Genomic DNA, 27,386 nt, shown 5'->3' with positions numbered 1-27,386 from the left:
GTGGTGCGCGCCGCTGGGAATAGCCAATGCCAAAGTTTATTCTTGTTTGAGGCTTGTTCGTCTACTTCTAGTTGCGATAGCTGTGTGGTGGAGGGCGGCCACCGCTTCCCCGCCCTGCCTTTGAATACCAACCGTCCCGGGCACTAAGGCGTCCGCCAGACTTGTTGCGGTCAAGCCTCCTGCACCACCTGCAGACCTCCTGGCGACCAGAAACCCCCGTCTCTGTGCCAGATCCCCAGGCTGATCTGTGACCTGTGACCTGATGACTGACGAACCGAAGGGGTCCTTGAACCTTGGGACCGTGTCCAGTCTTCTTTCCGCCATCTCCGGCACGTTGAACATTTCCATCCCCTGCGGCGTCGACCCTCTTCACACAATGCCATCCTTCACCATGCTTCTTTAAGAAGGCCCGACAACGATACACCATTGCCCCGGACCCTCCCACTCTGTGTTTCGTGCTTATGCACAGCCCGGATCCTCGAACAGCGAGTTGCGGCTTGCATTGGCTTTGGCTCTTGTAGCACCATAATCCGAGCTGCTAGTCACATCGACTCGGCGCCTCGCCATGGTTCCTTTTCGACGCTTATCGCAGAGGGGTCGTCGCAGCTTCGAAGACCGCGACTCCTACGAATGGCAAGACGAACGAGATCAACGCATCATGACGGCAACCTTCCCCATACACCCGCTCGCCTCTATGCAGGCGCCCTTCGAGGAGTCCATGCTCGATGCAACCGGCGAGACTGGCCATGTCCCTTTCGTCAATCCCAAGAAGAGCGTCAAGACACGCCAACAGATGCTGTGCAGAGAAGAGAGCGCGTCAGAGCCTTCATGGAATTTTACATACAACTGTCATTGGAGAAATAACCCGAAAGGCAAATTTCATCCCCTGACGAAGACCGTCGCGCAGATCGTCTTCGGCGTCCATCTGCTGCATCAGCATCTGGAAAAGTCGGTCGCGGATGTAGCAGACATCCTGCTGAAGCATGTCAATGAGCTTGACAGCTTCTTGCAGAGGGCAAACGAAGATCTGGAAAGCAGCATGAAAGACATGCTCTTCCGGCATAAATGCTTAAAAGTGCCCATGGAACACGTAAACGAATTCGATCGCCTCCTTGAAGACCGTTCATACCGCGCCCAACTTCTCGACGGCAACATCGTAATCGAGCGCACCATCGGGCGCATGTCGCAATTGCTCAACGACTATTTGATCGATATAAACGTATTTCGCGAAGCCAACCAAGAACTTGACTTGTATCTAGGCGACGTAGGCGACGCGTGGACATACCGTAATGAGGACATTGGGCGCATATACTCAGCCATGTGTGGCAATACTGGAGGCTGGTCGCAGTTTTTGCAAAGCCTTGTGGCAAAGGCTGAAAGACTAGGTGTTGTGCTCGTACAAGTGAGCAGCTACTGCAATGAGATTGAGAAGCGGTGTGGTGCTGCAAGTCGCCGAAGTTTGGTATGGCCGCCTATGATTCTCCATCCCATCTTAGCATCGCCAGCCGGATTCTATGTCTGAGCCTTGTTAACGAGTTTAGATTGCAACGCGTTCATCCTCACGAAACTCGTCCAACTCGCGCGAAGCACGTCCGTACCGAAATTTTGCCAACAACAAACCTCTTCCTACACCTCCGCCCGAGCGCCCGCCATTCATGAATCCTTCGTCCTCTGGTAGGGAGACCCCTGCCAGTTTTGGCACTCCTCAGAGACATTCGACCATAAGAGCAAGACCTCAACAACAGCCAGAGACCACGAACGTGTCCGACTCCACAGAGACGCCAAAACGAAGCGAAGACTCTTCTTCTGCGTCAGCCATCTCTAATGCTGACATGGATGTGCGACGTCAGACAAATCAGACTGGGTACTACCCTGATGCCTGGCACAATGGAGAGCAGCGTGGAGGAGCGACACTACAAGCAGAGTCTAGTCGCACAAGTCAGCTCTTGGGACATCAGCATAAAGTGTCTTCGCCATCTAATTTATCTGCAGAGGAGAGCTCACCAGCAACGAAACGTCTATCAGCGAAACCACAGAACGGAGATTACAGCCCACCTTTGACCGGAAAAGACTCGGCGTACTCTTCTGTGTCAGGCGCATCGGCCATGTTACCAGGCTTCGCATCACCCCGCTCAGTATCTTCCACGTCCTCTCGACAGACTGCCCAATTCGGTCTCTTCCCTAGCAGAAATCTAAGTACGCCGAAAGGTTCGATATCTAGCCGACTAGGTGCTAGTTCTCCGGCGTTCGATCGTCCGGAACAGCACCCTAAACCTGTGGATATACCGAATCGCCCACCGACCTCCTTGTCCACCTTCTCAGACGCCTCGACCAAGCGGCTATCGAAGCGAAGTAGCTTCACATCTCTCAAACGGCTTTTCACCAAGAAGAAATCTGGCGATATAGGCCCCATCGCTGAGTGATATCCTCTAAGTTTGATCTTTGTTGTTCCCTGTGCCGTCTTTGATCTTATTGTCTGGCGTTGCAAGGCTATATACCCCTTTGACACTGCGTTTTTTTGTATTGCGCAATCCAAATCTTATAGTCTCTACCGTGGCTTGTGCCCGGTCTTCTGGATGGTTTGCCGGGGCTTCTGGATGTATATATTCTTGCTCTCGTAGATGTGATGCGGAAACGAGCAATGCGTAATGGGTTTGGCTTCGTGTATGGAGATGGCTGTGTCAGAAGGCACAGTCGTGCGGATGAATCTGGAGATGCGGTGGCCCGTTATGCTCGTCTGGGGGTAGTTTGTGGTGGTCGTTGCACACTGCGTGTATCGTGTGCAGTGAGCAGGCGAGGCTCAGGAAGGAGGCGCAGGGAATGTTAGCTGCCGATTGCTGTGTTGGTGTCTCATTTGATGCTCCCGTCCTGGGGATATGAGAGGCTGTACACACAAGTAAGTAGGGTCCAGTCTCAGTCTCGTATACATCTCTGCCACTGATTCTTTCTGCATCCTCCCTGCATTCTTCTCGTCGTCGACGTCTGTACCTTCTTCCTGAACAATCGTGGTGGGGTAGCTCCTGTCGTAGTGGACGTGAAGTAGGCGCGGATCTCGCCATCAAAACAGCGTCTCCACCGAGCTCCCTCCGTCTCTTCCCCCTCCCCCACCACAGCACTCATATTCTCAACAGCACTCTCCTTTTGGTGGAGATGTTGGCGAGAGTTGTGTAAAGGTCACTCGTTCTCGTCTTTCTTGGATATCTGCCGCCTAGTGCAGTATCGCCTCTTCTTTTGGTCATACCAATAACTCCTACATCTTTCTGCAATACCGCAGCTAAGAGAGCTTCCACCGCAACAGCGTCGTTCTCGCCCTGCATACAGCCCTTGATTGCTTTCCTTTCTCAGCAACTCTCGCATCGACGGCACTATGTTGCTCTCTGAGCAAGATCCGAATGGCGGCGGCCGCATGTCTCGAGCCTCCAACGTGTCCGCCCTGAGCCGAACATCAGGTAAACCCGCATCGCGGGCACCCAGTTCCGAGGTTCAACCTGCTCTCGATCGCGGTGTCTCGTCTATGCTCCGGACCGGGACCGAGATGGGCAACGTCGGCATCGGCGCCCAGTTTGACGACTTGTCTGGCATCAACAATATGCAGCGTCCCATGCGTTCGCGCGCGACCAGCAGGATGTCGACAGCTTCTTCCATGTCCAACACCTCTAGCCGAGCCAGCAAGCAGCTCCGTCACTTCCCTTCGTCTTCTTCCGCACCGCGCCAGCCAATGTCACATTATGGGCAGCATTATGTTACTGATACGCTCTCTCCAACAACGATGAACGCCTCCGGATCATCGCCTTTTAATGGAAGGGCCAAGAGCGACAGGGACTCGCATCGCTCGCATTCGATGACGCATACTATACAGCCACCCAGGTTCGGCCTCGTAAGCAACAGGTCTCTTACCAGTCTGCGCCTTCAGCCGGCATCTCGATCTTCGAACTCATACAACTACCCGATATCATACGGGAGTGGGCTCAGACCGCCTGGTCCATACCAGAGATCAGTCTCACCCACCTTGGGCGACGACGCTCGACTACCACCCCAAGGATTACAAGCGTACGACGACCAACGAATTTCTTATGCTGTCCAACCACAGAGCCATGACAATCCAGTACGTGCATACTACAACCATCCGCAGCAGCATGCTGGGCAGAGACAAGAATATCGTGGCTACAGCAGCCGGCACAATCCAGGGCAGATGAGGGCCGCGAACCCGTCTTCCCGATCTGCCATGAGTCTTGAAGATCGTGCCGCCGTCGAGGATGAAGGATTCCCTGTTTACGGTGAATCCCATCATCGCGATCAGCCCAGGCAGATGCAGAACCTGAACAGCGGACATCTGATCCCTCGTAAGGCGCTGGGCAACGTCATCCGCGAGGCTCGCTTAGAAGATCGAAGGGATCATAGGCCTAGGGGTGGTGAGCCTCGTTCAGAGGCTCCGCCCTTGCCCGTTGATCACAAACACCGTATTGCTGTCGAACAAGCTCGCCTCAAGAGGTCTGCGCCTGCTTCCATGTCCAGTTTTAACACAAACTTACGTACAGACTCAGACCCACCATCGTCTGACATGGCCCTACCGCCAACTCCGAAAGATGGCATCTCTGTAGAGGTGCACCGAAGCCTCGATAGAACCAAGGTCTTCAAAGCCGCAGATACGAACCGCCTGGTCGTTACAGAAGAACATTCTGCGGTGCCACATTATGAGATGGATGAACAGCTCGAACGTAATGAGGCTGGAGAATCAGGAGCTGAAGCCATCCCTATTAGCTTCACAGACCGGACCAAAATCGTCGTCGAACAATCTAGTCCTGGTGAGGCGACGTTGAAGAGTGATCCTTTTTTAGGACAAGAGGCACGACCAATGTCGATGGAGGTCGTGTCTCCCCAGTCATCAAACATCGGCCATATCGTAAACGGCGTTGCGGAACTCCCGGCGTCCCCAGTAGCTCGCCGTATCACGAGGCATTTGATCCTAAGAGGACTGGAGGCTTCAACGACGGACGATATCCAGTCCTCCATAAAGTCAACGAGCTTTTTGGGGACATCCCCATCGCCCACGGGGAAGCCCTTGTCGCCGTCAAGAAAGTCATTGATTCCAAGGTCTCTGTCCCCGAAGTCCCTGACTCCAAATTCTCCGACGATGTCAAAGACGAGTGAGTCCACTCAATTGGATCGCCTACCTGATGGAAAGTACTCTGCATCCGATATGATATCCGGAGCCGCATTGAGTCCGGTAGACAGCTCAGATAACTGCCATAGCATCTTGTCGCAAACTGGATCCAGCCTTCTTGATTCATCAACACTTGAATTCGCAATTCAACATTCCATACCAACGGCCAAAAGCGGTGGCTTCCGAAATGAATCTGGCGTTCAACCTGATGTTTGCAGGAACACTGTCAGTCCTGGCCACGGTAGCCAGGATGGCATGTCGGATGTCCTTGCAGGCTACCAAGGAAACGATTCCAAGAATGGGACTGGCGCTCTTGTGCGAGTCGGGACGATCAAGAAAGACATGAGCGATACGGAAGAGCATGCAGATGTTTCGATAGATCACGACTTGAAACCACTGCCACTTGCTCTTCGCTCCAGGAACAGCCACGTCCAAAAGTCGTCCGATGAACTGTCCTTCAAGTCGTGCACAGATCAACCAGAGGCATCTTTAGAGTCGACATCGTTCCAGATGGGAAAGGACCCTGGCAAAGGCTATTCTGCGTCTGCGATCGATGTTGTGTCCCAGCAAGATAGATCTTGCAAGGAAGCAGATGCCTGTCCTGTCGAGATTTCTGCAAGTCCTATCCGGGCTTCCTCCGTACCACCATCTCGACTACCGTCGTCCAACTTAGGGACTCTGGTCATGAGCCAAAACAGGGCGACTACTGAGGTGCCTCGGTCAAAGCCTCCCTCTGCTATGCTTCGCAAGCAGCCGCCAGTGCCTCGTCGAGAATCAAGCTTCTCCATCGTGGCAAACAGACTGCGGACCAATTCAAAGCAGAACATGAAGCAAGGCTCAGTATCGGTGTCTGGTTCGTCATCCACGCTTAGCACCACGCACATGACGCCGGTAGTCCCACCACGTGAATCTTCTACTTCAAAGGAAGCTCAACGTGTACATGCTGCAGTCTCTTTCTTAATGCGCCCACTACCATCGCGCTTTGCTAGGTCTCGAAAGTATTCCGAGCAAGGCCATTTGCCGAGGTCAGATGAGACAAGTTCATCTGCTCATGATATGAACCAAGGCATGAGCGATGCCACGAGCTGTGATGAAGTCGCGAGTTCATCCCTGCCTGTTGTGGAGGTGCACGATACACCAAAAGCTACGTCATCGAAGCCAAAAGGGGTACCTGCCGTGAAAACGCGAGCCATTACCTTTGATACACCACAAGCTTGCAACCCGGACAAGGTACTTGATAACAGCCCGCTTCCTGTTGCGCAACACGGAGACCTCAATAGCCCGACCCCTGCCACCTTGGAGCCCTCGTCTGTGTATTCGATGCAAGATAACTCTTCGAACTTACATGCAGACTCAACGGACGGAGTTGCGGCTGTTCCGGTACCTAATTATCGCGACAGCCAGACTACTACACACTTAGAATGGCACCGCTATGCGCCCTCTGCGACAGGTGGTGGAGCTCAGCAATCGCTTCCGTCAAGCAATATTGCGACTCATTCCAACTCTTCTGCCTTGACCCCCTTAGCCAACATTCAGGAAGACACTACGACGAACCTCAGGCTGTCCGGATATAGGTATCCTGGTCCATCTCGTTATTTGCCTGATCTGAAAGAGGAGTCACACGAGGACTCGAGCCTCAACACGAGTGCTAGCAACCTAAAGGGTTCAAGTTTTCGCTTTCCGTTTGGGGCACCGTCGGGTGTTCGGGCTTCGGGAGAGGATCCGATCAATTTCTCGAGAAGGTCTTCTATGGTGTCGCATCGTCAGAGTGTTATCGGTAGCAATGTTGGCAGCGCGCTTGGTCAGGCCCACGGCTTGCCTTCGATGCGGTTCAGCCGAATGAACCTGTTTGATGGTCTGATCGACGAGCTCGGCCTCCGCTATTCGAGGTCGATGGAGGAGGTGCCTAACGCGTCGCAGAGAATGAGCAGAGGTAGTCCACTGCGGCCTGCATCAGCAGATGATGTCAATGGAATGCGCCTTTCTCTCGCAGAATTGAATGAGGCCGAGCGCTCAAGATTGTCAATGCAGCCCACCGCCATGATGAGCTTGTTCGCCATGCATCGTGCGCGTTCGCCGGAGCTCATGGCGGAGATTGAGCGGCTAACTATACCTTCTGTTGGGGGGCTCACGCAGCGCTTTTCGGAGTTCTTTCCGTCGTTGAGGGAGTACTATCAGTGTGGCGAGCCATCTGAGTTTCCGATTGAGGAAGGAATCGAGAAGCACGCATTGGAGGAGATTCACGAGATTCATCCGACGCAAAAGCGCTCTTCAGCTCGACTTCGGCCTATGCGTGGCGTATCCCACATGGTCGTTATTGAGGACGATCTCTACGACGAGATTACGAGTAAGGAGAAGGGGAGTGGCAGTCCAGGTCGTCCCAACGACGGGGGTGTTGCAAACAGCGCTAGTGAGGCAGACTCAATCGCAGACGAGTCGGCCTACGAGGACGACGTGACTGCCACCCCAACACACAACAAGACAGCTCCGCTTCCAAAGCTTCAAGTTCCATCACCTGCTATTCTACGTCCACGTTCCCATACTGTCGGTCCTCAAGAGCATCGTATCTCAGGGGATTCTGCTCTGTCGTCAAGAAGGTCTCTGAGATCGATCGTTTCGACGCCCACAGCAACCGAGACGCGTCCTTGGAATTCGGACAAGAACTATCCCTGGGTAACGTCAACAAACCCCGCGATCGAGATATCACTGCCTCGTCCAACCGTCGCAAAGCACTCCCCTCGCCCTGGTCCCTCCCATCTCCGCAACAGAGTCTCTGACGCGAGTACTGCGAGCTCTTTCTCGACTGCTCAGACAGCTACGGCATCGCCCTTCGGTTCACCATCTGACAGCACTGCACACGCACGCCATCATCGCTTCAGCGCCTTTGGCCGTAACGGTGATCAGCCGCACGCAGTTGGAGAACGCTATCCTACGTCAGCTTTATCTCCCCCTACGGCCATCTTCCGCGATCACCTTTCTGCCTCTGACACTTCTGACGACGAGCATTACGACACTACGCACAAAACCAGGCTCTCGCTGCGGAAGCGGTTTTCGTCAACTCGCAAGACTAAGCTTGATAACCAAACAGCTATCCGAGCTAGCAGAAGCAAGACCAACGCACAAGACCTTGCCTCGCCCGAGTCTACCAAGCCGTCTACGAATTCAATCTTGCAGGACTGTGTTGGTGAAGCTCAAGCGTTCACGTCATCCACTACTGCAAACCGTCATACCTTCCGTAACGCGGAGGGCATGAGAGCAGTTGACTACCGCAAACATCGTATCATCGACCGCATCAAAACTTGGTGGCACAAAGGTTCACATTTGATTCGGCAACTATCAACTCGCAAGCAATCCTCCACTACGGATACTACAACTACTTAACAGCCATGAATATGTATACCCAATTCACGGTCTTCATCACTCCCGGTGGTCTGATCTGGGTGATCCCCCACTACCAGCAGCTCCCCTTGTATCCTCCTGGCACACCTCCCTCGTCTCCGCCTCCGCCGCCCAACACGCCGGAACCCGCTGCGGACGTGGAGGATCTGATCTTGTATGCACCGGCAGTTGGTCCTGATGAACCTTACCGCTACTACTGGCACCATGTTTAAAAGGATTATGGTGGTTCTCAGTAGTTTACCTTCTCTAATCATCATGTATACTGGATATGAAAATGGGTGGTCTTCACGAGGATATGACACACGGTCTTGAGAGATTATAGCTAGCTGACTAGCGCTTATACTAAGAAAGTCCTTGACTGGATAAACACTATCTTCATGGTGACATGTGATGTCTGCGGAGTCTCGATAGTCGCTTAGGTACACTTATGTCTCGATATACGTACGTCGTGAGCGTGTTGGAGATATACAAGCGTCATTATCAGGTTTGAGGCTGTTGGCTGATAGTTCTGTGAAGGTCTACATGCACGGCAATGGCACATGGCATTCTACAAATAACTATGACCGCATGATCCTAGATCTATTATGGCCTCGCTACCGGTCAACATAAGAGGCTTCGAATACTACGAGGCTATAGTTTTAGAATGTATTCAGGCGTTGTGTGACGCGTTGTAGACATACTGGCGCTACATTAGGGCAGAGCAAATGCAGGTATGGTAATGTTAACGTGTTCCACTTCGATCCTTTAGTCCTCGCCGTACAAGAACGATGCTTCGACGGGGAGTATATATACGTATGCAGCGACTGACTCTGGTTATCATTTGCCCCAGCCAACGTGGCCCTGTCCACTTATTGATCACTTTGGTGATTATACATGGTCTGAGGGAGCAGCGTCCTTGATATACCAAGTTGAAAGGAGACAGGAATAACAATACGAAACACTGAACATATGTAGCTGTAACCCAGATTGCGTTGAGGAACGCTCTACGTTTTTTCGCCATTCGCAGCAATCCATGATGATGTTCGTCATCCTGGAATTTACTACAATTACGTCTCGGGTCAAACATCAAAAATGTGCAGTATGCCTAGTGTGTCGTCTCACGGTCAAGAGCACATATCTCCAAAGGAACACATAATCAAGTCTGAATCATTCCATTTCGTGCATATCCAGCTTCTAGTGTTCATAGCCACATGTCTGTTCAGACCCTTGGCACTCTTTCATAACCCTTGTGCGGACCAAGCCCTTATGCGGCGATGGTGACCTCAACCTCGACACCGGCCTCGATGTTGATGATGATCTGCTTGACGACCTCAGTGGGGGCGTGGAGGTCGATGAGGCCTAAGATGGCAATTAGCTGCTGTTCAAATCAACTGCCTAGAGCGGTATGCACTTACGCTTGTGGATGCGCATCTCGTATGTGTCCCAAGTCTTGGAACCCTCACCGCAAGGAGTCTTACGGGTGGTGATCTTCAAGTGCTTGGTGGGCAGGCGGACGGGGCCCTTGACGCGGAGCTCCTTGTTCTTGGCACGGTCGATGAGCTCCTGGCAGACCTTCTCGAGGCTCTTGACGTTGCGGGAGGTGAGGGTGATGCGGATCTGGAACTACAGTCAGCAGACGGCCTTGCGCGCATAGCATTGGAGGAGACTTGCCTTGTGGATCTTGGGACCCTCACCGAAGTCCTTCTCGGGCTTGTTGTAAGACATCTTGTCGGGTTGGAGTGTTGTGTTGTTGTAAGGTACTGAGTTAGATTCCAGTCACGACCTGGATCCTCGATCGCGGTAATGTGATGACTGGGGTGGCGTTAAAATTGGCGACGGCGTTCGGAGTCGATAAGTTCTTTCGCGACATTTTGCATCTGTGGGCGACGAGCGCCAAGATTGCGGACGCTAGAGCCGTATCGGGTATCGCTCCCTTTGGATCGCTCGGCAGGCGGGCCCATGAGCCATCATGACTACATGACTGCAGACAAACACCAGAAATCGAACCGTGAATTAGCTTCTTTTACTCCTTCTACATCGCCTTGCATCTTCCGCCCCAGCCTGCGCTTCGAACTTACTGCATTTCCAATAGTGATGTCGCTACCCCACTTCGCGCCTTTTCCAGATGCAAAAGTCAGAAAGAGCATACTTCCCGACGAATGGCAGTTATACCTGGACTCCTGGGCTTCACTAGCTGAGCTTTATCTGAGGTTAGAGGACCAGCAGTTCTCAGAAGCAATCAAAGAGGAGGGTTCGCTTACACAATTCCTGCTGTCTTTCTTCCATGAGCTCGCCCTGGATGATGAGCTAGCATCCAAAGTTGCGTCATTGCGAAAGAAGACTTTCTTTCTATTACACAGGATCTTTACCAAGGAAGATACACCTACTGCCTTGCTCAGCTGGTCAAATCTATCAGGTATTTGTCATGTGTATCCAAAGAGCGAGCAGTTTCGCACGCTCTTGCAGGGGTCCTGGAGGAGAAAGAGCACGGCCATTGAGAAGTCGTTACAGACTGCAAAAACGTCTCTAATCCGGAATCTGGAATCGAAGCGGCCGGAAGAGGCTGAAAAGACACTTGACCGGATTGCGCCTCTTCTCAGGGCCTCGTCAGATGCCAGCACCTTCATGCTCACAGGGTCCGACTTCCTCGATTCTCTCCTTGCCGCATATCCACAAATACCGCAATCAATGCAGAAGAAGCTAGTCACGACAGCATATCTCGGTCTCACAGCTGCATTAGAAGGGCCAAAACCTAAATACTCGTTGCTTTCCGATCATTTGTATAGCCTGAAATCCAGCGAAGAGCAAGATCAAAAGAAAGAGCCCGGGAAGAAGACGTTGGTGGCTGATCTTGTCACAAACACGCCGTTGCTGGAGAAAATAAGAGAACAGGCTACTACTCCTGAAGCTGCAAGAGTAAAGAACACTGCAGCATCATTAAGCGCATTTCGGCAATCGGGTCTAGCTCGGCCAAAGAGGCTAATTCGACGAAAGGTAGATAAAGGCAAAGCCAACGCGGACCAAGATAGTTATGGACATGGAGCATTCACTGGTGAGATCCATGTTCATCGCATGAGTATGATCAGTCAAATACAGGATCTCTTCCCAGACCTTGGCGCGGGCTTCATTGTGAAGTGCTTGGACGAGTACAACGACGATCTTGAGCAGATTACTGCGCATCTCTTAGAAGACTCGCTGCCGCCGCACCTCTCCGAAGCAGATCGGAGCGAGAAGCTGTAAGCTTTTCCATTGTCATCATGCAATTCTGCCTCTAAACAGAATCACTAACGAGTACTAGGCCCACACCAGCTACGCCTTCACAACCACTGCCCCCGCCCAGATCAAGCCAACATATTCCGGAACGGCGCAATGTGTTTGATGGAGATGAGTTCGATCAGCTCGCAATTGACACATCCCGACTCCATATGGGCCGAAGAGGTCAAGACCTGAACGCTGACAAGATATTGTCTGACCGCAGTGAAGCGCCCGCCAAGTCAGCCATAATGGCAGCTCTGGCGGCCTTCGATTCAGACGACGACGAGCGTGATGACACATACGATGCGGAGGATGTTGGCGCATCTGTCGACACTGCCGCACCTGGGCCTGGTGAAGATGCTGACCTGGGCGACAAGAACGAAGAAGCTCTATTCCGCGCCTACACCATGTCACCTGAGCTTTTCGGTCGCGAGTCAGAGATAAGAAGGGGAAAAGCTCGAACAGCACTCAAGAGCGAGACGGGTATGACGGACGAGGCGATTGAAGGTTGGGCTATCATGATGGGACGCAATCCCAGGCAATTCCGGCGACTCGAAGCGAAGTTTTCCAACTTCCAGGGTCAACAACGGGAACTTCAATCAACAGCATGGCGGGATAGTCCTGCAGGATCTGGCGACGAGGGTAGTGGTGACGGGCAAGGTGGTCGTGGAGGCAGAGGTGGCGGCGGCAGAGGTAGAGGTAGAGGCCGCGGACGTGGTGGTGGAAGAGGTGGCGCTAGCGTCGCAGGTCCCGCTGATGATAAAGGCACGCAGATCTCGCGGCAACGAAAAGAGGCCAACAAGAGTTCGAATGCCAACCATAATCGTAAGGCTCAACGAGGGAAGAAGATGGCTCGAGCTGGGTTCCCAGCTAGCTGAAGGAATTGTGTCAATGCACAGATCCATGGTTGATAGATATGGTGCATGTCTTCCTGCACACCGCGTCTTGAGATACCCAGCAATAGTGCGATCATGATCGAGCGCTTGAACTAGAGAAACATGCACATTGTTTCATGGTCGATTATCACACAGTTTCTCTTGAAGTTTTGAATCCAAACAGTTATGTAAAGCAAAAAGTGTTGTAGCACTATCAGGAGACCTGATGGCGGCTGGAGCATTGGTTCTATCTAACAACCCCGCACTCTTACCTAAAAAGTTACGGGAGCCACGCCTACCCCTCATCAAACTCCCACCAACAAAAAAAAAGACATGTCTGACAAGCTCTCCGACGGGGAATCGACTGTAGGATGATTAGAACACGTTCGTTTGTTTTTGGATAGGTTTTAACATACACCCCGGTCTCCCGCGCTTGTAAATCTTGAAGACTTGACAAGCGGAAATCATGACCACTAGACCATCGAAGATGTTGCTATTAGCGTCACATGACGTAAGCAGATGGTTGTTTTGTGCGATGAATAGAGGGGAAAATTTTACATATATAGCCACCCAGTACTTCTACTACCGGTGATGTTTTATTTCCGATCAATCAGAGTGCGGGGTTTGTTGATGAATGGTCTTGTGATGCAATCCGGGCTTTCCGAAAGCCGGCCGGCCACCCAACCAACCAGTCAGGCAGCCAGATGGGGGACGCGAGGCCACGATGTGACATTAGTTAGCTGAGACCACAAACCTCGAGAACACATGGTTGCGCAGAAACGCTGGTATCAAACACAACGACAACATGTTGTAATTACAACAGTAAAAGACTTCTTTGAGCCTCTAATCTAAATCCTTTTTTTTTCCGTCCTAGAGGCGAACATTCGCCCCTTAACCCGCTTCTCCGCATGCGAAGACGCTGATTCGTCAGGCTTCCAGGCCCAGTTTGGAGGCAAGGGCTGCTTGCGCATTTCTATCCATTGAAAGTGTCGGGCTTTTTCTACAGCATCATCGACCTCCTACGCTGCGCATCGTATGTACCGTTTGCAAACGCCTAGTAGTGGTCGGCTCCATTACAACTTATATGGGTCCTTGATTGATGCATTCAATCACGATGCCATAGGATTCGTAAAATTCTTTTAGATACCCTATGTCAAAGCGCATCCTGTTCTACCCCAGGCATCTTCGTGAAATCGGGAATATCATACATATCCTCCATGGAAAGCCGATGCAAGACGTAGCGACACTGCTCAAAGTGGCCGCAAGTGCCCGTTGTACCTCTCCAACTGTTCCAGACACACCGCAGCAGCGACATACTTCCAGCTCTTCAAATTCCTGTAATTTTCCCAGCCAACGGTCTCTAGCGCTACCATAAAACATGCAACCGAGCGCGGCAGCGCTTCCGAATCAGCATCATCCTCCCCATCTGTGTCACCCTTTATGATACTCTTGATCATACTGTTAACGTCACGATTGAAGCGCTCTTGAACCTCCTGGTTGGCTTCGCGGATGTAGCGTGATGGCGCGCGCTCTTTCTTACCAAGGATATTACCACTGAACACCTCCAGCTCGGTGAGAGGCTGGCCGCGAGTCGGTCGAAGCGTATCCATGATTTCGAGCAGATTCTCCTCGTATGCTTCGCGGAGTTCTTCGGCGAAATCCCAATAGTGTTCCCATTGCACACCCTGAATTTCTCGGACGATATATCGCTCGAGCTTTTGCACCAAAGACTCACCAATCCTGGGACGACGCGTCTCAAAATTGTCCTTCAGACGTGCGAAAAACTTCTTCTCATCGATGTCGCGATACAGAACTCCGAGGGTCTTGTCGCTCCGATAGTACCGACTTCGTGCTTTGTCTGGGTCAAGCACACTTACGCTGTCAGGATCGTCAATGTCATCGCCCTCGAGCTCTTCAAGTTCGGTTGCACCCAATTCGTTGATAACTAGGTTTGACACGGGCGCCATAAAGTCCGGACGAATATGGTCAGCACCCCGCGGTATCGAAGCCATGTCGGCAGGAATTCCGGACTTGCTAAAGTCAACAGCGTCGGACGCGAGCTTAGCAAGAAGTTGACACTCTGTATCATGAGTCCCAACAGGCGCTTTGTCAGCGCGAATTTTATGCTTGTTCGAGATCTGACCTAATCGATCCATGTTCATGTATTCTATGAAGAAGTTGACGATATCATTGACCTCTACCGGACGGCCTAGATCTTTGGCTGGTGTCGATGGGTAATCCGCAGGCGGTACGGTGAAATCGGGAATGAGTCGCGGATCGAAGATGATGTGAAAAAGATCTCCATCGAGATCACCGCCACTCAGCTGCGAAGGCAGATCTCGTGGACCTTGTTGCGAGAAGACAACACAATTATGGAGCGCATGGAGGGGTGAGCTGTTTGGAACATCAACGGCGGTCACAAGCTGGACATCTCCTGGATGGAGTGCTGCAGAGGTGAAGATGCGCAGTCAGTGTCTGGATCACGTCCGTTTCGTACAGTCAAAACTTACCGGGTGCCCTGGTAATCACTACGCGATCACCGACGAGACGTTTCGTCTTCAATCCGCCATTCAGATCATAGTCTCGCGTCGCGATATAGACTTCCCCTTCGCGTAACGTGTTCGTCTCATCCATGATTCCGTAGAGAAGATAGCCTCGTTCTATAGGGATACGCGCGCGATATTTCATGCTCCTCAGATTTGCCATAGCTGCGACTTCTACAATATCGGTAAGGAACTTATCTTCGTGAAAGGATAGATTAATTTGATGCATCAGCTGGAACAACTTGGGGACCTTGGCGAATACGCCAGAGTGCGAGTATTCTGGCGAATGTTAGTACATTTCTTCATAGGGTGCCTTGGATTAGCTTCGAAATGACTCCGGTCTATGATGATGTATGTGCGTACTACACCGGATAACTTACCGAGGAAACTTGCAGCATTCAAAGGATGCTCTGTCATTCGCTTCAGGGTACTGACTGCTTCGTCTTGCACAGCCTTAAAGTTCCTTGCCGGAACACCAAGATCTTCTAGGATCTTGATGAACTGATGATTTAGAAACACTTGTAAGGGCTTGTAGGCAGCTCCGCACAGCTCGAGAGCTTGCCAAGTTTCATTGGCGATGTATTTTGTCATGCTCTTTCGAACATGCAACTGCTCGTCTGGAAGAGATTGGTCGAGCGACAAGACACCTTTAGCCCCTCGGTAGCGGATCTGCAGTATGGTCGGCCTGAGTCTTCTTCGATCCGGGGGTAAAGCCTTCCACACTTTGCGAATCAGTTCAAGGGATATCGTTCCGCAACCGTCGCTAAATGTCCGACCATTGCGCACAATGTCGTCTTTGGTTTCGGTGGCGAACGCGGTCGATGGAACTTGAACCGAAAATATGGTATCTACATGTTGGTATACAGAGTCAGTATATCTCTAACATGCATTTAGCACTGATGTGTTACTTGCCAGAAAATGCTTGCCCAATTCTAGCCGCACATTTAGCGCTACAATGGATGTGTGTAAAATCACCCAAGTCGCGAATGACATCTCTTGCGCGAACAGTGATACCGTTCTTCTCGAAAGGAGCCATGAACCAAGCTTGGTGAGTTCGAAGCGATGCGTGGGAAAAGCCGAGAAAGTGGAAAGTCCGCCCAGCGACTGGAATACCATCCTGAAGCACGCATTTGAAGCGTTCGTAGACCGTTTCCTGTGACGCTCGTGGGTCGTGAAATACCGACAACCCGTCCTCGTCGGCGAAGAACACACGCATGAAGTATTCGCTATGGGTGGCATACTTTCGCAAGATGCGATTCGAGGTACCCCAGTCAGGGCCACGCAGCAAGATACCTACATTTAACCTCAGTCACGTATTCGAAAATTCTGGGAACCACAGTAGGTAGAAAAGTCTATACCTGTGGGGGTGACCGTAGCCTTGTAAGTTGACACGAGATGTTGCTTGCTATGTTCAACACGCAAGTCCCGCGAAGTTACTTCGTGGAATTTGCTCTTTGCGATGCTTTCATTGAGAACATTCGTAAGAGTCTTGATCTCGAATTCGGCTGCCTCGACCCCTGGAGCAGGCGTAGGTATCTGATTCCCTAAGCAACGAACTGCGATTGCAGTGAGATCTTCACCATGCTGTCTCGCGATATTTTTCACGGCAGGTATGAGTTCGAACATCTTTAGCGGCGTGATTGTGCCCTCTAGCACGAGTGCTAATAGCTGATATCGGATCCCAAATTCGAAGGCCTCGCGAAGTTTGTTCTCGACAAACAAATACTCGGCTTCGATGCTGTTCGTCCGATTCGCGGGAATCATGGTCTTCCAACAGTGTGTGTCCAGTACTGAGAAGTCCTTGACGAAGTTCCAAGCGAACCTTGCGGTTTGGTGGTCAGGAAAGGCAATTTTGTACACCATGCATAAAGCAGAGTTCTTGTCATTCGCTTTGCTCAACTTGCAGAGCCTTTGCAGACGGAGAACCTTTTTCTGTGGCTTCATGTTCATCTTCGCTAGCAGGGAAGAAATGTCATTCGGCTCGTGCGATGCTTGCTGGCCAGTATACAGGTGCAGATCATCTGTAGACTGGATCTCGTAGAACTTCGGAGGTGACTTGAGGGTGAATGTGATCGTTTCGTGTCTGCCATTGTCGGCTGACGGAATTGTATGCTCTATGATCGCGTAGGGAATATCGATTCTGCAGTGCCAATTGAAATTTTCGGAGACACCTGCTTGGAGATATATCTGATCAGGTCAGCAGCTGTACCCCTGTCACGGCTGAGCTAGAAGAACAGGCTTACCACTAGAGCGCTCTTGCCAAACGTGATGAAACCATTCCTCTTATCCTTGAACTTCTGATCAAAAACGAGCTTGCCTAGGCGATCATAATCCCAAACACCTGTCATCAACGTATGAAAAGACAGTGTCGATCGTTTTAAAGGGCGCTCTAGCTTCAAGGTAGACGCCTGACTTCCCAGCTTCGATCTCTCAGCTTCTTCTCTTTCTTGCAATGACTTGACCTTGAGGGGATCCGGTTGACCAGGCCTATTACTCAGTTGAAACACAAGTCGCTGACCTTGAAATTCCAATGATTGAAGTGCTACGCGTCGTCCTCGACTGCCATAAAGTTGCAGAAATTTGTTGCCTTTAGTTGTGCTCGGTATGGTGAGAATGGCGAAGTGAGGCTTTCCATTATGACCCCCATATTTCTGGATGTCGAACGCGAGCACCTCTAGTTTGAGGAGTAGGTCTTTCAAGAATATCTTCAACTGGACATTATTGGCGTTCTTCGGAACCTATAATTACAAGATCTGGTTAGCTACCTGTTTACTATTTGCGCCCGATATTCGCTAGCCTAGTGCCGTGGCTGGGACGCTATTAGCCCTACCCCAGCGTCGTTACTTACCTCTGGAATATAGATATCCATCGCGAAGGCCTGCGGCGCCTCGACAAGCTGATCCGCAGAATACCGAAGGATATGTCTCTGTTTGTACCAGAAGTCGAGTAGAACTTAGGTACCGAAGCAAACAAGAAGATACAGCTCTCAGTGAGCTGGCCAATTAGGAAAGTGGGGATGGCGCTAACGACCCCGAGAGCCTGCGGACGCGTCCTCACGTGCGGGGTCACCTTCACTTTGGTTTTGGAGCAAGAAGGACTACCCGCTATGATCGTGTAGCTACGATACTGCTATAGGTAAAGCTGTGTTGATATCAAGTTAAGGGACGTCCGCCTGGTTGCCTAAGTCAATACGACCGTGCGATGGGTGCTTGCAGGACCTCGAGCTGCATGTGGCGTGGCACGATACGACAGGGCATTCTGCAGAACACATTGTGACAGGTCATCCTCAGGATCAAACATAACTGACCGGTTTATCTGCCTTTTTAGCCTAGAAGCAGCTCTCGGGTATTGAAAAACAGGCACCTTACGGCCTTCCCAGTCTGATCGCTACTCGTACAATGCAGCCATGCGCATTTGCACATACCCCCACGCCGTCACAGGCTCGTATTTCTTCGGATTCTTCTCATCCCAGCACCCTGGCAATGTATCGATGATAGTATCCATGTTCGGCGTCGCAAAAACAGGGATCGAATAACGATCTGGTACCACTACTTCACCAGCCTTGCCTCCCCCCTGAAGTGTTGGCGGCAATCCAACACGATGGACACTGCTCTTCCAACGATCATTACTCCATCTCGCCATCAGATCTCCAATGTTGACTAACACGGTGTCTTCGATGGGTTCCGCCGCGCGGAAAGTACTTGGTTCAACAGGATCTTGTACCTCCAGTCCTCCAACTTTGTCTTGGAAGAGCAGGGTCAAGGTGCCGAAATCCGAATGGGCGTTGATTCTGCTGCGTTCGTTATTGCGTAGCTGTTCGGCGTCAATAGAGGGGTAGTGTAGGAGCCGGAGTTGAAAGAGCGACTCTGAGTGTGTGGGGGAGAGACCTGGTTCAGGAACATCGAGGGCAATAGAGAGAGCATCCAAGATGCTGTGGATTAGACTAGCGCATTCAGTGAAGTAATTTTCCATAAATGCGCGGAAGCCTGGAAGCCTATCTTCTGGAAGCCAGATATTCGGTTGTGCTTCGTCATTCACGTTGCCAGATTCGTAAGATTCTTTATAGTCAGGTGTCTGAATCCCATTAGTATGCACTCTGAAGGCTGGTGATCAAAAGGACCTACCTCTCTCAGTTTGTTCAATTCATTAACATCATAAACTCCTTGACTAACCTTCTCCACACCCGGCGCCGAGTAGCCACGATGATGACTTCCTCCCGGTGGGTGAGGTGCCAACATCTTCGTTTCGAGTGGTAAATCGAAGAACTTTTTGGACCAGGCGAAGCATTCCTCTACCAACTTCTTCTTCACGCCACTAGATACGGGTGTACAGCGTTAGTATATGCCTCACATACAGTTTCTATAGAGATGCTTACTGATTTTTCAAATACACGAATCCGACCCCACGGAATGCATCATCAACTTCTTTGGCAATCCTCTTCTTATCGCTTTCTCCACCCTGGAAGAAAGCGCCAAAATCCACGACTGGTATCTCGCTCATGATCAAGAGGAAGTTTTGTTATCCTCTATGCACAATGTGTGACTTCTTGGAGGCAATGCAGACGAACAAAGGAGCAATGACAGTTCACAAACAGAGTGCAACGAGGCAGGTGCTGATTCACAGGTTGCTTCTTCTTTTGGTAGACAGGCACGGCAAGTACCAGGTAGGATAGGAGCGGGGGTGGGGTAATCGATAAGACGGATACATTCACTAAAATCTGACACTAGTGACGTATAGAGATAGAGTTGGTTCTTGGTGCAAGCTTCTGATTTGACATCTAACAAGCAACAATACAAAGAGATCTCTTGCCTAACATGTAATGCTAATGCGACGTCATCAGAAGAAACCAAATATCCATGCTATGCATACCAGTCATCCTATATCCAGCCTGCCGTTTCGTGTCGTCTCAATAATGCTTTCTCAGTTCATTCACCCCAATACCGTACTGCAGTACCCGATACCCTTTTTTCCAACCGAGTTGTCTCTCCCCACTAGGAAATCGTACCCAAACACCATCCTCCTTCTAAGACAATGGTCTCCAACCACATTGTATATTTACGACTCTCCAAACATATCTGCCACTCCTGCCAGGCCTGGAGAAGTTCCTCTGACTATAGTTGGTTGCTGATCTACGCTCATGTACTGCTCCATCATGGCCGTCCTAGGCTTGGCCTTTGGTCTCTGAATCTTGCCTTGCTCGTGAATACTGACACCTTTGATACTACTCAAGAGATCGAGCACGATGCTGCGTTGCATACGTTCGTCAGACCTGTTGGCGTTGCGAAGCTTTGCAAGTCGGCGATCGACACGGTATTGGTCACCCATGCCGGGTAAGGACAGGATGATCGAGCGCGGTATGTCTTCATCCAGGTGAATGATGCCGGCGATAAGGGAAGCAAGCTCTTTCTGACAATCCACAAAGTAGGGCTCGTGGAGGGATGTGATAGCTGACTTGAGTATGTCGTTGCAAAAGTAATCGCGGATGGGAGATTTTTCTTTGAACTGTAGAAGCAGGGTGCGCATCACACGGACGATGGTGACCACAGACCTGGTATCTCGAACACGGATAGTTGAGTTGCAGAAGAGGAGGATGGGTTCGAGAACTGCGGGAGTTGCGAGAATAAAGTCGCACATGGGCGGTGCGTTGGCTTCTTTCCGGCCGTGCTCATCGTGACGGGCAAATTCTACGATAGGGTTAGCTATTTTCTTATACAACTATGATCCGAATACGCCGTGCTCAAATCGTATTCGACCCACCAAAAGCACTCGCGATAAAAGCACCAACTGCGTTCACGAGCAATGAATGACTTACCCTGTCTCGAATCGAGCAGGACAGCGACAAGCGAGACAGACGAATATGTGAGCTGACGTAGTATGCTCTCCGTCTTCATCTCGTCCGTCAAGTTGTCATTGTCCCCTGACTCCGCCACTTGTCGGGCAACCTCATCCCACTCTCCAGATATCTTTCGATCAAGCTCTCTGAACAACCCCTGTATCATTGGTGGTAGGAAGTGTGGCCGTAACCGCGCTGGGCAACCTTCGATGAGATGGGTAGATACTGTCAGCAGAACAGATAGATGGTGTGCTGTCAAAGCTCCAGCATGACCGAATAGTGCTTGACTCAGCGGTCCTGGCAGGTCTTGTATGCCATAGAAGAAGTCTCGGAACCGTGTCAGTGAGTAAAGAATGTAGTAGGAGCTCTCCCTAATCTGCCGTACAGTGCCCCGTACTGTCGATGCGAAACCCTCATACGTGGACTTGGAGCCACTGACTCTGGCAAAGAAATCATCTCTGCTCTCTGTCGATATACCCGCTTGCCAGAACCGATCTGTCAATACTCTTCGAATAACCTGCTGTAATTCTACCGGTAAGTGTGACCAATTGCTTTCAATATCGTTGAATGCTTGCGCATGGCTCACAAGCTGAAGAAGATTGGGAAGCAGCACCGGTATAGTTTCAGCCCATAGTACCGCAGCGGTCTCATACGCAGCAGTACCATCGCGAAGCTTCTCCGTCGACGCTGCCAGTAGCGTCTTAGTAAGTCGCAGTGGCAGATGTTGGGAACGCTCAAGTATCGAAGCCTGCAATGCTTGGCCATCACTAGGCAGTTGTTGATCAGACCAGTCCTGAACGCCACGGAAGTTGTTCGCAGATAGAAACTCGGGTAATTGACCCATGCCCAACACGCCGCAGAAAGATTGGAATGAAGAGATAGCGTTGGTGAACTCATCATTGTGCCAAGCATCCTTGACGCTGTTGAGCATCTGCCTCATGCGCTCTTCTTGTGTGGCGCGCTCTAAAGTTGTACATCTATGTATGATGATGAAAAGGAAAGCGGAGTAAGCCATACGCTGGCGTTCGTCAGTCGTTGGGTCATTAATCATCTCATTGACCTTGGCCTCTAGTTGCTCGTAGACGTTCATAAAATCGTCAGCAAACTTCATCGCTAGTTTTTGCATCTCGAGACTGCATATGCGCTCGAGATCTTTGACAGAATCAGAGTACTGTGGGTAGCTCGTGTCATCGGCTAACCGTATTGTAAGCATGTACTCCAGGAAAGTAAGGGCGAAACCTGGCCGATCGCCCAGAGCTTTCGTTGAGAGTGTTGCCATCAAAGAAATTATCTTCCTTGCGACTTCAGGGTCTTCAAACTGAGCTTGCAAGATCTGCCTGCCCCACTGTTCGAGTGAATCTTCTAGGGTGTTGCGCGTCCGTTCATTGTCTTGTGCATCTTCGCCCTGCCCTTGCTGCCACTTCATGTATCCCTTGAGTGCGGCTTCGATGACAGTGACCTGCGCATCGACCTGAAGAACTTGCGGAGAATTCTTAGTGAAGGTTTGTCGTTGGAAAGTGGGTTGGCCATTGTACAGGTTTTGGAGCATGTTTGTTGCTTGAGCAAGGATATGCTCCATTGCCTCAACAGGCGTCTTGCGAACCAAGACTTCAATCACATCTGCGCAAAACCTGCGGTAGTTACCCAGAAAGGCATGGCGCTCAGGGATTGTATCAATGTCTTCGTTGAGAAACTGTAATGTGACGTCTTCAGTATCTTCCGGCAACGATTCGTATCGGATGAGTCGAGCGCAACATGTCTCGAGTAATCCTCCAACCATGGAGTTGACGACATCAGAGTCTCGCACAATGCTCGATCGTAGCAACTTGGTCCAACAATGAAGGACAGGTATGGAGACGACAAGACTCGGGTTGCGCATAATGTCGTATAGGAAACCAAACATGCCCGCTAGATCGCTGCCATCGGGTATCGACTGGGGTTTTTGTTCGATGAAGAGTCCAAGACTATTTGCCAACTACCATCATTAGCAAGCATTACAAATAGGAAGAGCAACTGGAGTCGTACTTCTGAAAGTCTCTTGCAGAGCATATATTTCTGATCATCTATGTCATTCACATCCATGTCCGTGAGTGTCCAATTGTATACTTCTCGCAGGAGTGAAACACTGCCAGGTGTGAACATGGGGCATACAAGCTCTACAAACTCGTCGTCGTGTAGGTGGGTTCGGTTGTAGATGGCTTGGAGAGTCTCGACGGCGGCCTATTTGTGTCAGCAGCTGTGCATATTGTGGGCAGCTAGACGTGACTTACGATTTGCATCTCCACGGCTGGGGTAGCCAGCGCCTTACAGACGGCCTCGATGACTTGTGTCGCAGCAATGGCCTTGGGCATAATCCATGGCATAGCCGCCTTTAGCGCATGCATAGTCTTGATCGCGTTCGCTTTAACAGCCTCTTGATTCTGGTAATCCTGTCCCAAGCACCATCCCAAATTATCGCATAGCCTTCTCAGCCACCCTTCGTCCCCACACCGCACTTCAAGACTCTTCTCGCGTGTAGGGAGTTGTTCTTGTATGACAGAGAGCGGTGTGAAAATCTCGACACATGCTCGTCCCAAGTCGCTTCCTCGAAGGCCTGCCGTAGCGTCTTCACGGTTGAAAACCTCCTCGGAAAGCGTTTCCAAGATGTATAAGACGACAGCCTGGTGGTGCAGCGAAGTCGACCACAGTGAGACGAGCAGCCGGTCCATATCCAGCCACTCTGCACCCCAGCTGCGCTTCGCAACCTCTGTCCACAGCTGCGCGATCTTGTTCCTGATGAAGACGGGCTCGCTTTCGGACACATTCTGTGCAAGGTCGATCGCATAGCCCCTCAACACAGTTCCCTGGTCCATTGTGAGATCTTCCCAGCTGTACTTCATCGAGTACTCCAACATGGTAAGGCCATAGTAGCGGAGGGGCACGGGCTGCGAGCGATCAAGGGCGAGCGTGTGGCCATGGGAAGGCGCTTCGGGGTGCCGTTTTGCTTGCTCGAGGTATTCGGTTGCCTGTCGGCGGGTATCATTGGTCGAGTCTTTTGCGTAGATGGCCTGCAGCGCCTCTAGTATCTGGGACAGGTCCGAGTCTCCGTTGGCGCTGTGGTGTTGGTGTTGTGCTCCGTCGCCGCCATTTGTTTGCGGGGCTTGGTCTGCGCCAGCATTCATCTTGAGACGGCTTCTCTAGCCTGGGCCCGGGGGACGTAGGGTCGGGTGAGTCTATTCGTGAGCTGCCGCGGGTATTGTGGAAATGGCGTGTGTTTGTTATTCCGAGTCTCAGATTATTCGGGCGGCGGTTGCTGAAAGCGGAAGACGTAGAGGACAAGGATCGTGGGTCGAGAAGCTTTGGCGCCGATGTCTGGGACAAACCAAAGAAAGATGGCGGTGTAGCGTGTAAGCCCAGATTCTTTGACTTGCTGGCCCGAGACGTGGTGCACTGTGTCCCAACGGTTCAAAAAGGCGATTGAGGCTTATCTTCACGTCGCACGTTCCATGGACGCGTTTTGCAGGCTGCAGTCCCAAAGGCACGTCACGTCAACGCGATGTCAGCTGCTTTGCCGCCAGAACTAGGCTCGTCGCTTCCCAACTAGTCTTCATCGAATATCGCTATATACACGCTCAACACTACCGTAGATGCCCCCAAACGCCGTGACAAGATCAGAAAGTCGTACAACGCTCATGTTTACCCAAACGGATCATATGCACAAAAACTGCGCTGACTGCGTGACCTGAGCATCGGATGACATTGCATCACCGTGCGTTGGTCCGATTCCCCCACCACACCAAAACCCCCAGAAGCTCGAGACATTACATGACAACGCAAGTCTGCTTCTGGCACTGCTGAAGGTACCCTTCATCCTCTTCTGTGCCTAATGCGCTACCTGCCTTTCGCACGACACCTTTGACCGTGATGAGTTGATCGCCTTCTGCATGCCACCACCGCAGTGTCTGCTGCAATGCACCATTTGTCTCCTCAGATGCGATGGTCCACTTGCCGCCGCTGACTTCGACGCTGGTTTGTCCCGACGGAAAGTGGAACTCAGGGAGGTAACAGATCGTAGGGAATTCTTCTGCTGTCGAGCTTGGCGCAGCGAGCGCAAGCTTGAACGTGCAGTTCTTGAGATCAAACCCATAGGATGAGATGTCTCCGTGAACTGCAACAGGAGTAGGACGGATAAAAGCTTCTGCTGCGCGTAGACCACGGACATCGCCTTCATCCTTCTTGGAACTCATTCGTTCTGGCGTGATGGTCTTCTGCAGGTTGGAAGGACTGATGCTCAGGGTGTCGGTCGATTGCGCCCTTGAGTAAGTAGGTGAATTGGTGTCTAGTGATGCACGAGAGTCGGCTGGTGAGAAGGCACCGGCTGGTACAGCTTTGTCGTCTACTGAGTAGATGGACAAGTCCTCACCGTTCCAAAGATCGCCCCAGTAATGGCAGTTCTTGTCTTTGTCAGCCAGAATCCAGCTTTGTACAGAACACAAACTTACATTTGCAACGTATGTCCACAATGCGAAACCGTTAGCTTTACTGTCTTCAAGGGCAAAATGGTTCGCGTCCAGCGCTGCTATCTGGCTGCTGTAGTTGCCAGTCTTGTACGCGTATTTATCATCCATGTCATATGGAATGCCGATCTCTGTGAAGATGCAAGGATGAACTCCCATGTACTCTGTACCCTCGTCGCGGATTGCCTTGAGCTGGTGCGAGAAACAGTTCCTGATGGCATTCTCTCCAATCTTGATGGCGAACGCTGGCGTTAGATACTTCCCTCGCAGAACACCAAAAACGTCGACGTTCCATACGCGATTCCTGTACGTGGTTAGATGAAATATATCCGGGTTCGGTGTGATAGAACATACCATTTCTTAGTGATTAAAGTAATTCCATCGTAGAAGTGCGGTGAGAAGATCATGTTAGGATCGTCATCTTCTGTGCCCTTGACAGTCGGTGGTATCTCCAGTACTGGAGGCTGGAAGAACATTAGAGAGTCTGGGAATATCGACTTGACCATCTGGCTGTACGCGCGATAGTGCGGTAGCCAGTAGTGGTTCGTAAAGTACTCGTAATCAATCTTGGCTCCATTCTTAGGATCAATTCCGAAGTAGTCCTTCTTCAGAACAGTATCAGTCGCTGGGTCCCAGACACCGTGTTGCGCCCACAAGCACTCGCCCAACTTCCAGCCCGGATCGCGTTTCCAGCCGTATTTGGTGTCGTCGTAGTCTTTTGATAGCCACGCTATTGTGCCTTCGGGGTCTACCAATACCGAACCGCTCTTGTAGGGTCCTAAACCACCAAACTCCCAAGTTGCGATCTCGCAAGCTCTACCCGATCCGGTAAGTATCGCCTGCCAAGCAGTCGGTGAAGTACCCTTTTGCAGTTTCTGTTCACTGGGGATCTGGGTAATATCCTGGTAGCTGATGAGGCCTCTGTTGGGCTCATTCATGCTTTCCCATCCGATGACTGGATCATGCCATAAGTCATCGGCCTGTTGTATCCGCTTGGCGAGATGCTCGCATGCTCCGATATAGTGCTCCTGCAGATAGTCCTGGATATTCTTGCCGTCCATGATAGCCTTGGGCGCAAAATCCCTGCCACCAAAAAAGAGTGTCCACATGACTTGATTTACTAATCGTGTGTAGTTGGTAGTCCAGATCATCTTAGGGAATGTGGCAGGATCGGGGTATGTGTTGTGTACAAGGGCGGCTTCGGTAACGGCGAAGTGCTCGGGGTCCAGCCCGCAAGCATAGAGAGTCCACATGGGCGCACCAGAGCCTCCAGAGAAGCGTGACCACTGCGCGGTGTGTTAGAGAAATGGTAATCGAGTGTGCTAGAACACTACTTACGACATCCTGGTGGGGATCCATGAAGATGTAGAAGCCATATTCTTTTGCCTTGCGCAGTAGACAGATGGTGTGATCTATCCAGTCCTCGTCGTACTTTCCTGGACCCGCGTGCTCTATGGCTTCCCAAGTGAAGACATAGCGAATGGTGTTGTAGCCCCAACTACGTAAACGCGAGAAGTGGGTGGCCGAGTCTTCTAGGGAGAATGGCCGATTGACGAAGGAAACGTTATCGCCGTCGAAGAAGTTGTCCGGTATGTGTGATGGTTGATCTGGCTTTGCAGGGAACTTGGCGTCTGCCGCGCAGTTGATGCCGTGCAGGGTGACTTCGCGGTTCTGAGGATCGCGGAATATGCGACCGTCGATGCGTAGCCGAATAGAAGACATGGCTGGCCAAGATATATGCGGGGAGTGAATGAGAGGAAAAAGGGAAAAGGTGCGCCAGGCGAGTGTGAAGGGGAGCTAGATATGAGGTATGCGTCTCTCTAGTCCTGATGGCGTAGCGGC

At 51.3% G+C, this 27,386-nt stretch overlaps 5 protein-coding genes across 5 annotated transcripts; 2 read left to right on the top strand and 3 right to left on the bottom strand.

The window, feature by feature from the left end:
• Positions 1–565: 565 nt before the first annotated feature.
• Positions 566–8,775, top strand: GT037_001211 (uncharacterized protein; the record flags this gene model as incomplete). Its single annotated transcript, XM_038926258.1, has 7 exons — positions 566–1,462; positions 1,542–1,938; positions 1,993–2,196; positions 3,387–4,805; positions 4,868–5,147; positions 5,383–8,477; positions 8,549–8,775. The coding sequence occupies 7 exons, from the start codon at positions 566–568 to the stop codon at positions 8,773–8,775; spliced, it is 6,519 nt and encodes a 2,172-aa protein (XP_038792114.1).
• Positions 8,776–9,806: 1,031 nt separating this feature from the next.
• GT037_001210 (40s ribosomal protein s20) lies at positions 9,807–10,412 on the bottom strand (the record flags this gene model as incomplete). Its single annotated transcript, XM_038926257.1, has 3 exons — positions 9,807–9,901; positions 9,958–10,159; positions 10,323–10,412. The coding sequence occupies 3 exons, from the start codon at positions 10,410–10,412 to the stop codon at positions 9,807–9,809; spliced, it is 387 nt and encodes a 128-aa protein (XP_038792113.1).
• A 224-nt stretch (positions 10,413–10,636) lies between these two features.
• Positions 10,637–12,675, top strand: GT037_001209 (uncharacterized protein; the record flags this gene model as incomplete). Its single annotated transcript, XM_038926256.1, has 2 exons — positions 10,637–11,778; positions 11,841–12,675. The coding sequence occupies 2 exons, from the start codon at positions 10,637–10,639 to the stop codon at positions 12,673–12,675; spliced, it is 1,977 nt and encodes a 658-aa protein (XP_038792112.1).
• A 1,247-nt stretch (positions 12,676–13,922) lies between these two features.
• Positions 13,923–19,715, bottom strand: GT037_001208 (rna-dependent rna polymeras-like protein; the record flags this gene model as incomplete). Its single annotated transcript, XM_038926255.1, has 10 exons — positions 13,923–15,118; positions 15,183–15,494; positions 15,596–16,094; positions 16,222–16,508; positions 16,574–17,402; positions 17,459–17,953; positions 18,064–18,139; positions 18,640–19,289; positions 19,340–19,529; positions 19,591–19,715. The coding sequence occupies 10 exons, from the start codon at positions 19,713–19,715 to the stop codon at positions 13,923–13,925; spliced, it is 4,659 nt and encodes a 1,552-aa protein (XP_038792111.1).
• A 555-nt stretch (positions 19,716–20,270) lies between these two features.
• GT037_001207 (arm repeat-containing protein) lies at positions 20,271–27,266 on the bottom strand (the record flags this gene model as incomplete). Its single annotated transcript, XM_038926254.1, has 8 exons — positions 20,271–20,899; positions 21,028–23,023; positions 23,074–23,268; positions 23,319–24,141; positions 24,892–25,481; positions 25,530–25,848; positions 25,899–26,830; positions 26,883–27,266. The coding sequence occupies 8 exons, from the start codon at positions 27,264–27,266 to the stop codon at positions 20,271–20,273; spliced, it is 5,868 nt and encodes a 1,955-aa protein (XP_038792110.1).
• Between the last annotated feature and the right edge of the window lie 120 nt (positions 27,267–27,386).

Source organism: Alternaria burnsii, assembly GCF_013036055.1.
Source record: "Alternaria burnsii strain CBS107.38 chromosome Unknown 705, whole genome shotgun sequence".
Lineage (NCBI taxonomy): Eukaryota > Fungi > Ascomycota > Dothideomycetes > Pleosporales > Pleosporaceae > Alternaria > Alternaria burnsii.
The sequence above is the reverse complement of the archived record's forward strand: the minus strand, read 5'-3'. Positions and strand labels throughout refer to the sequence as shown.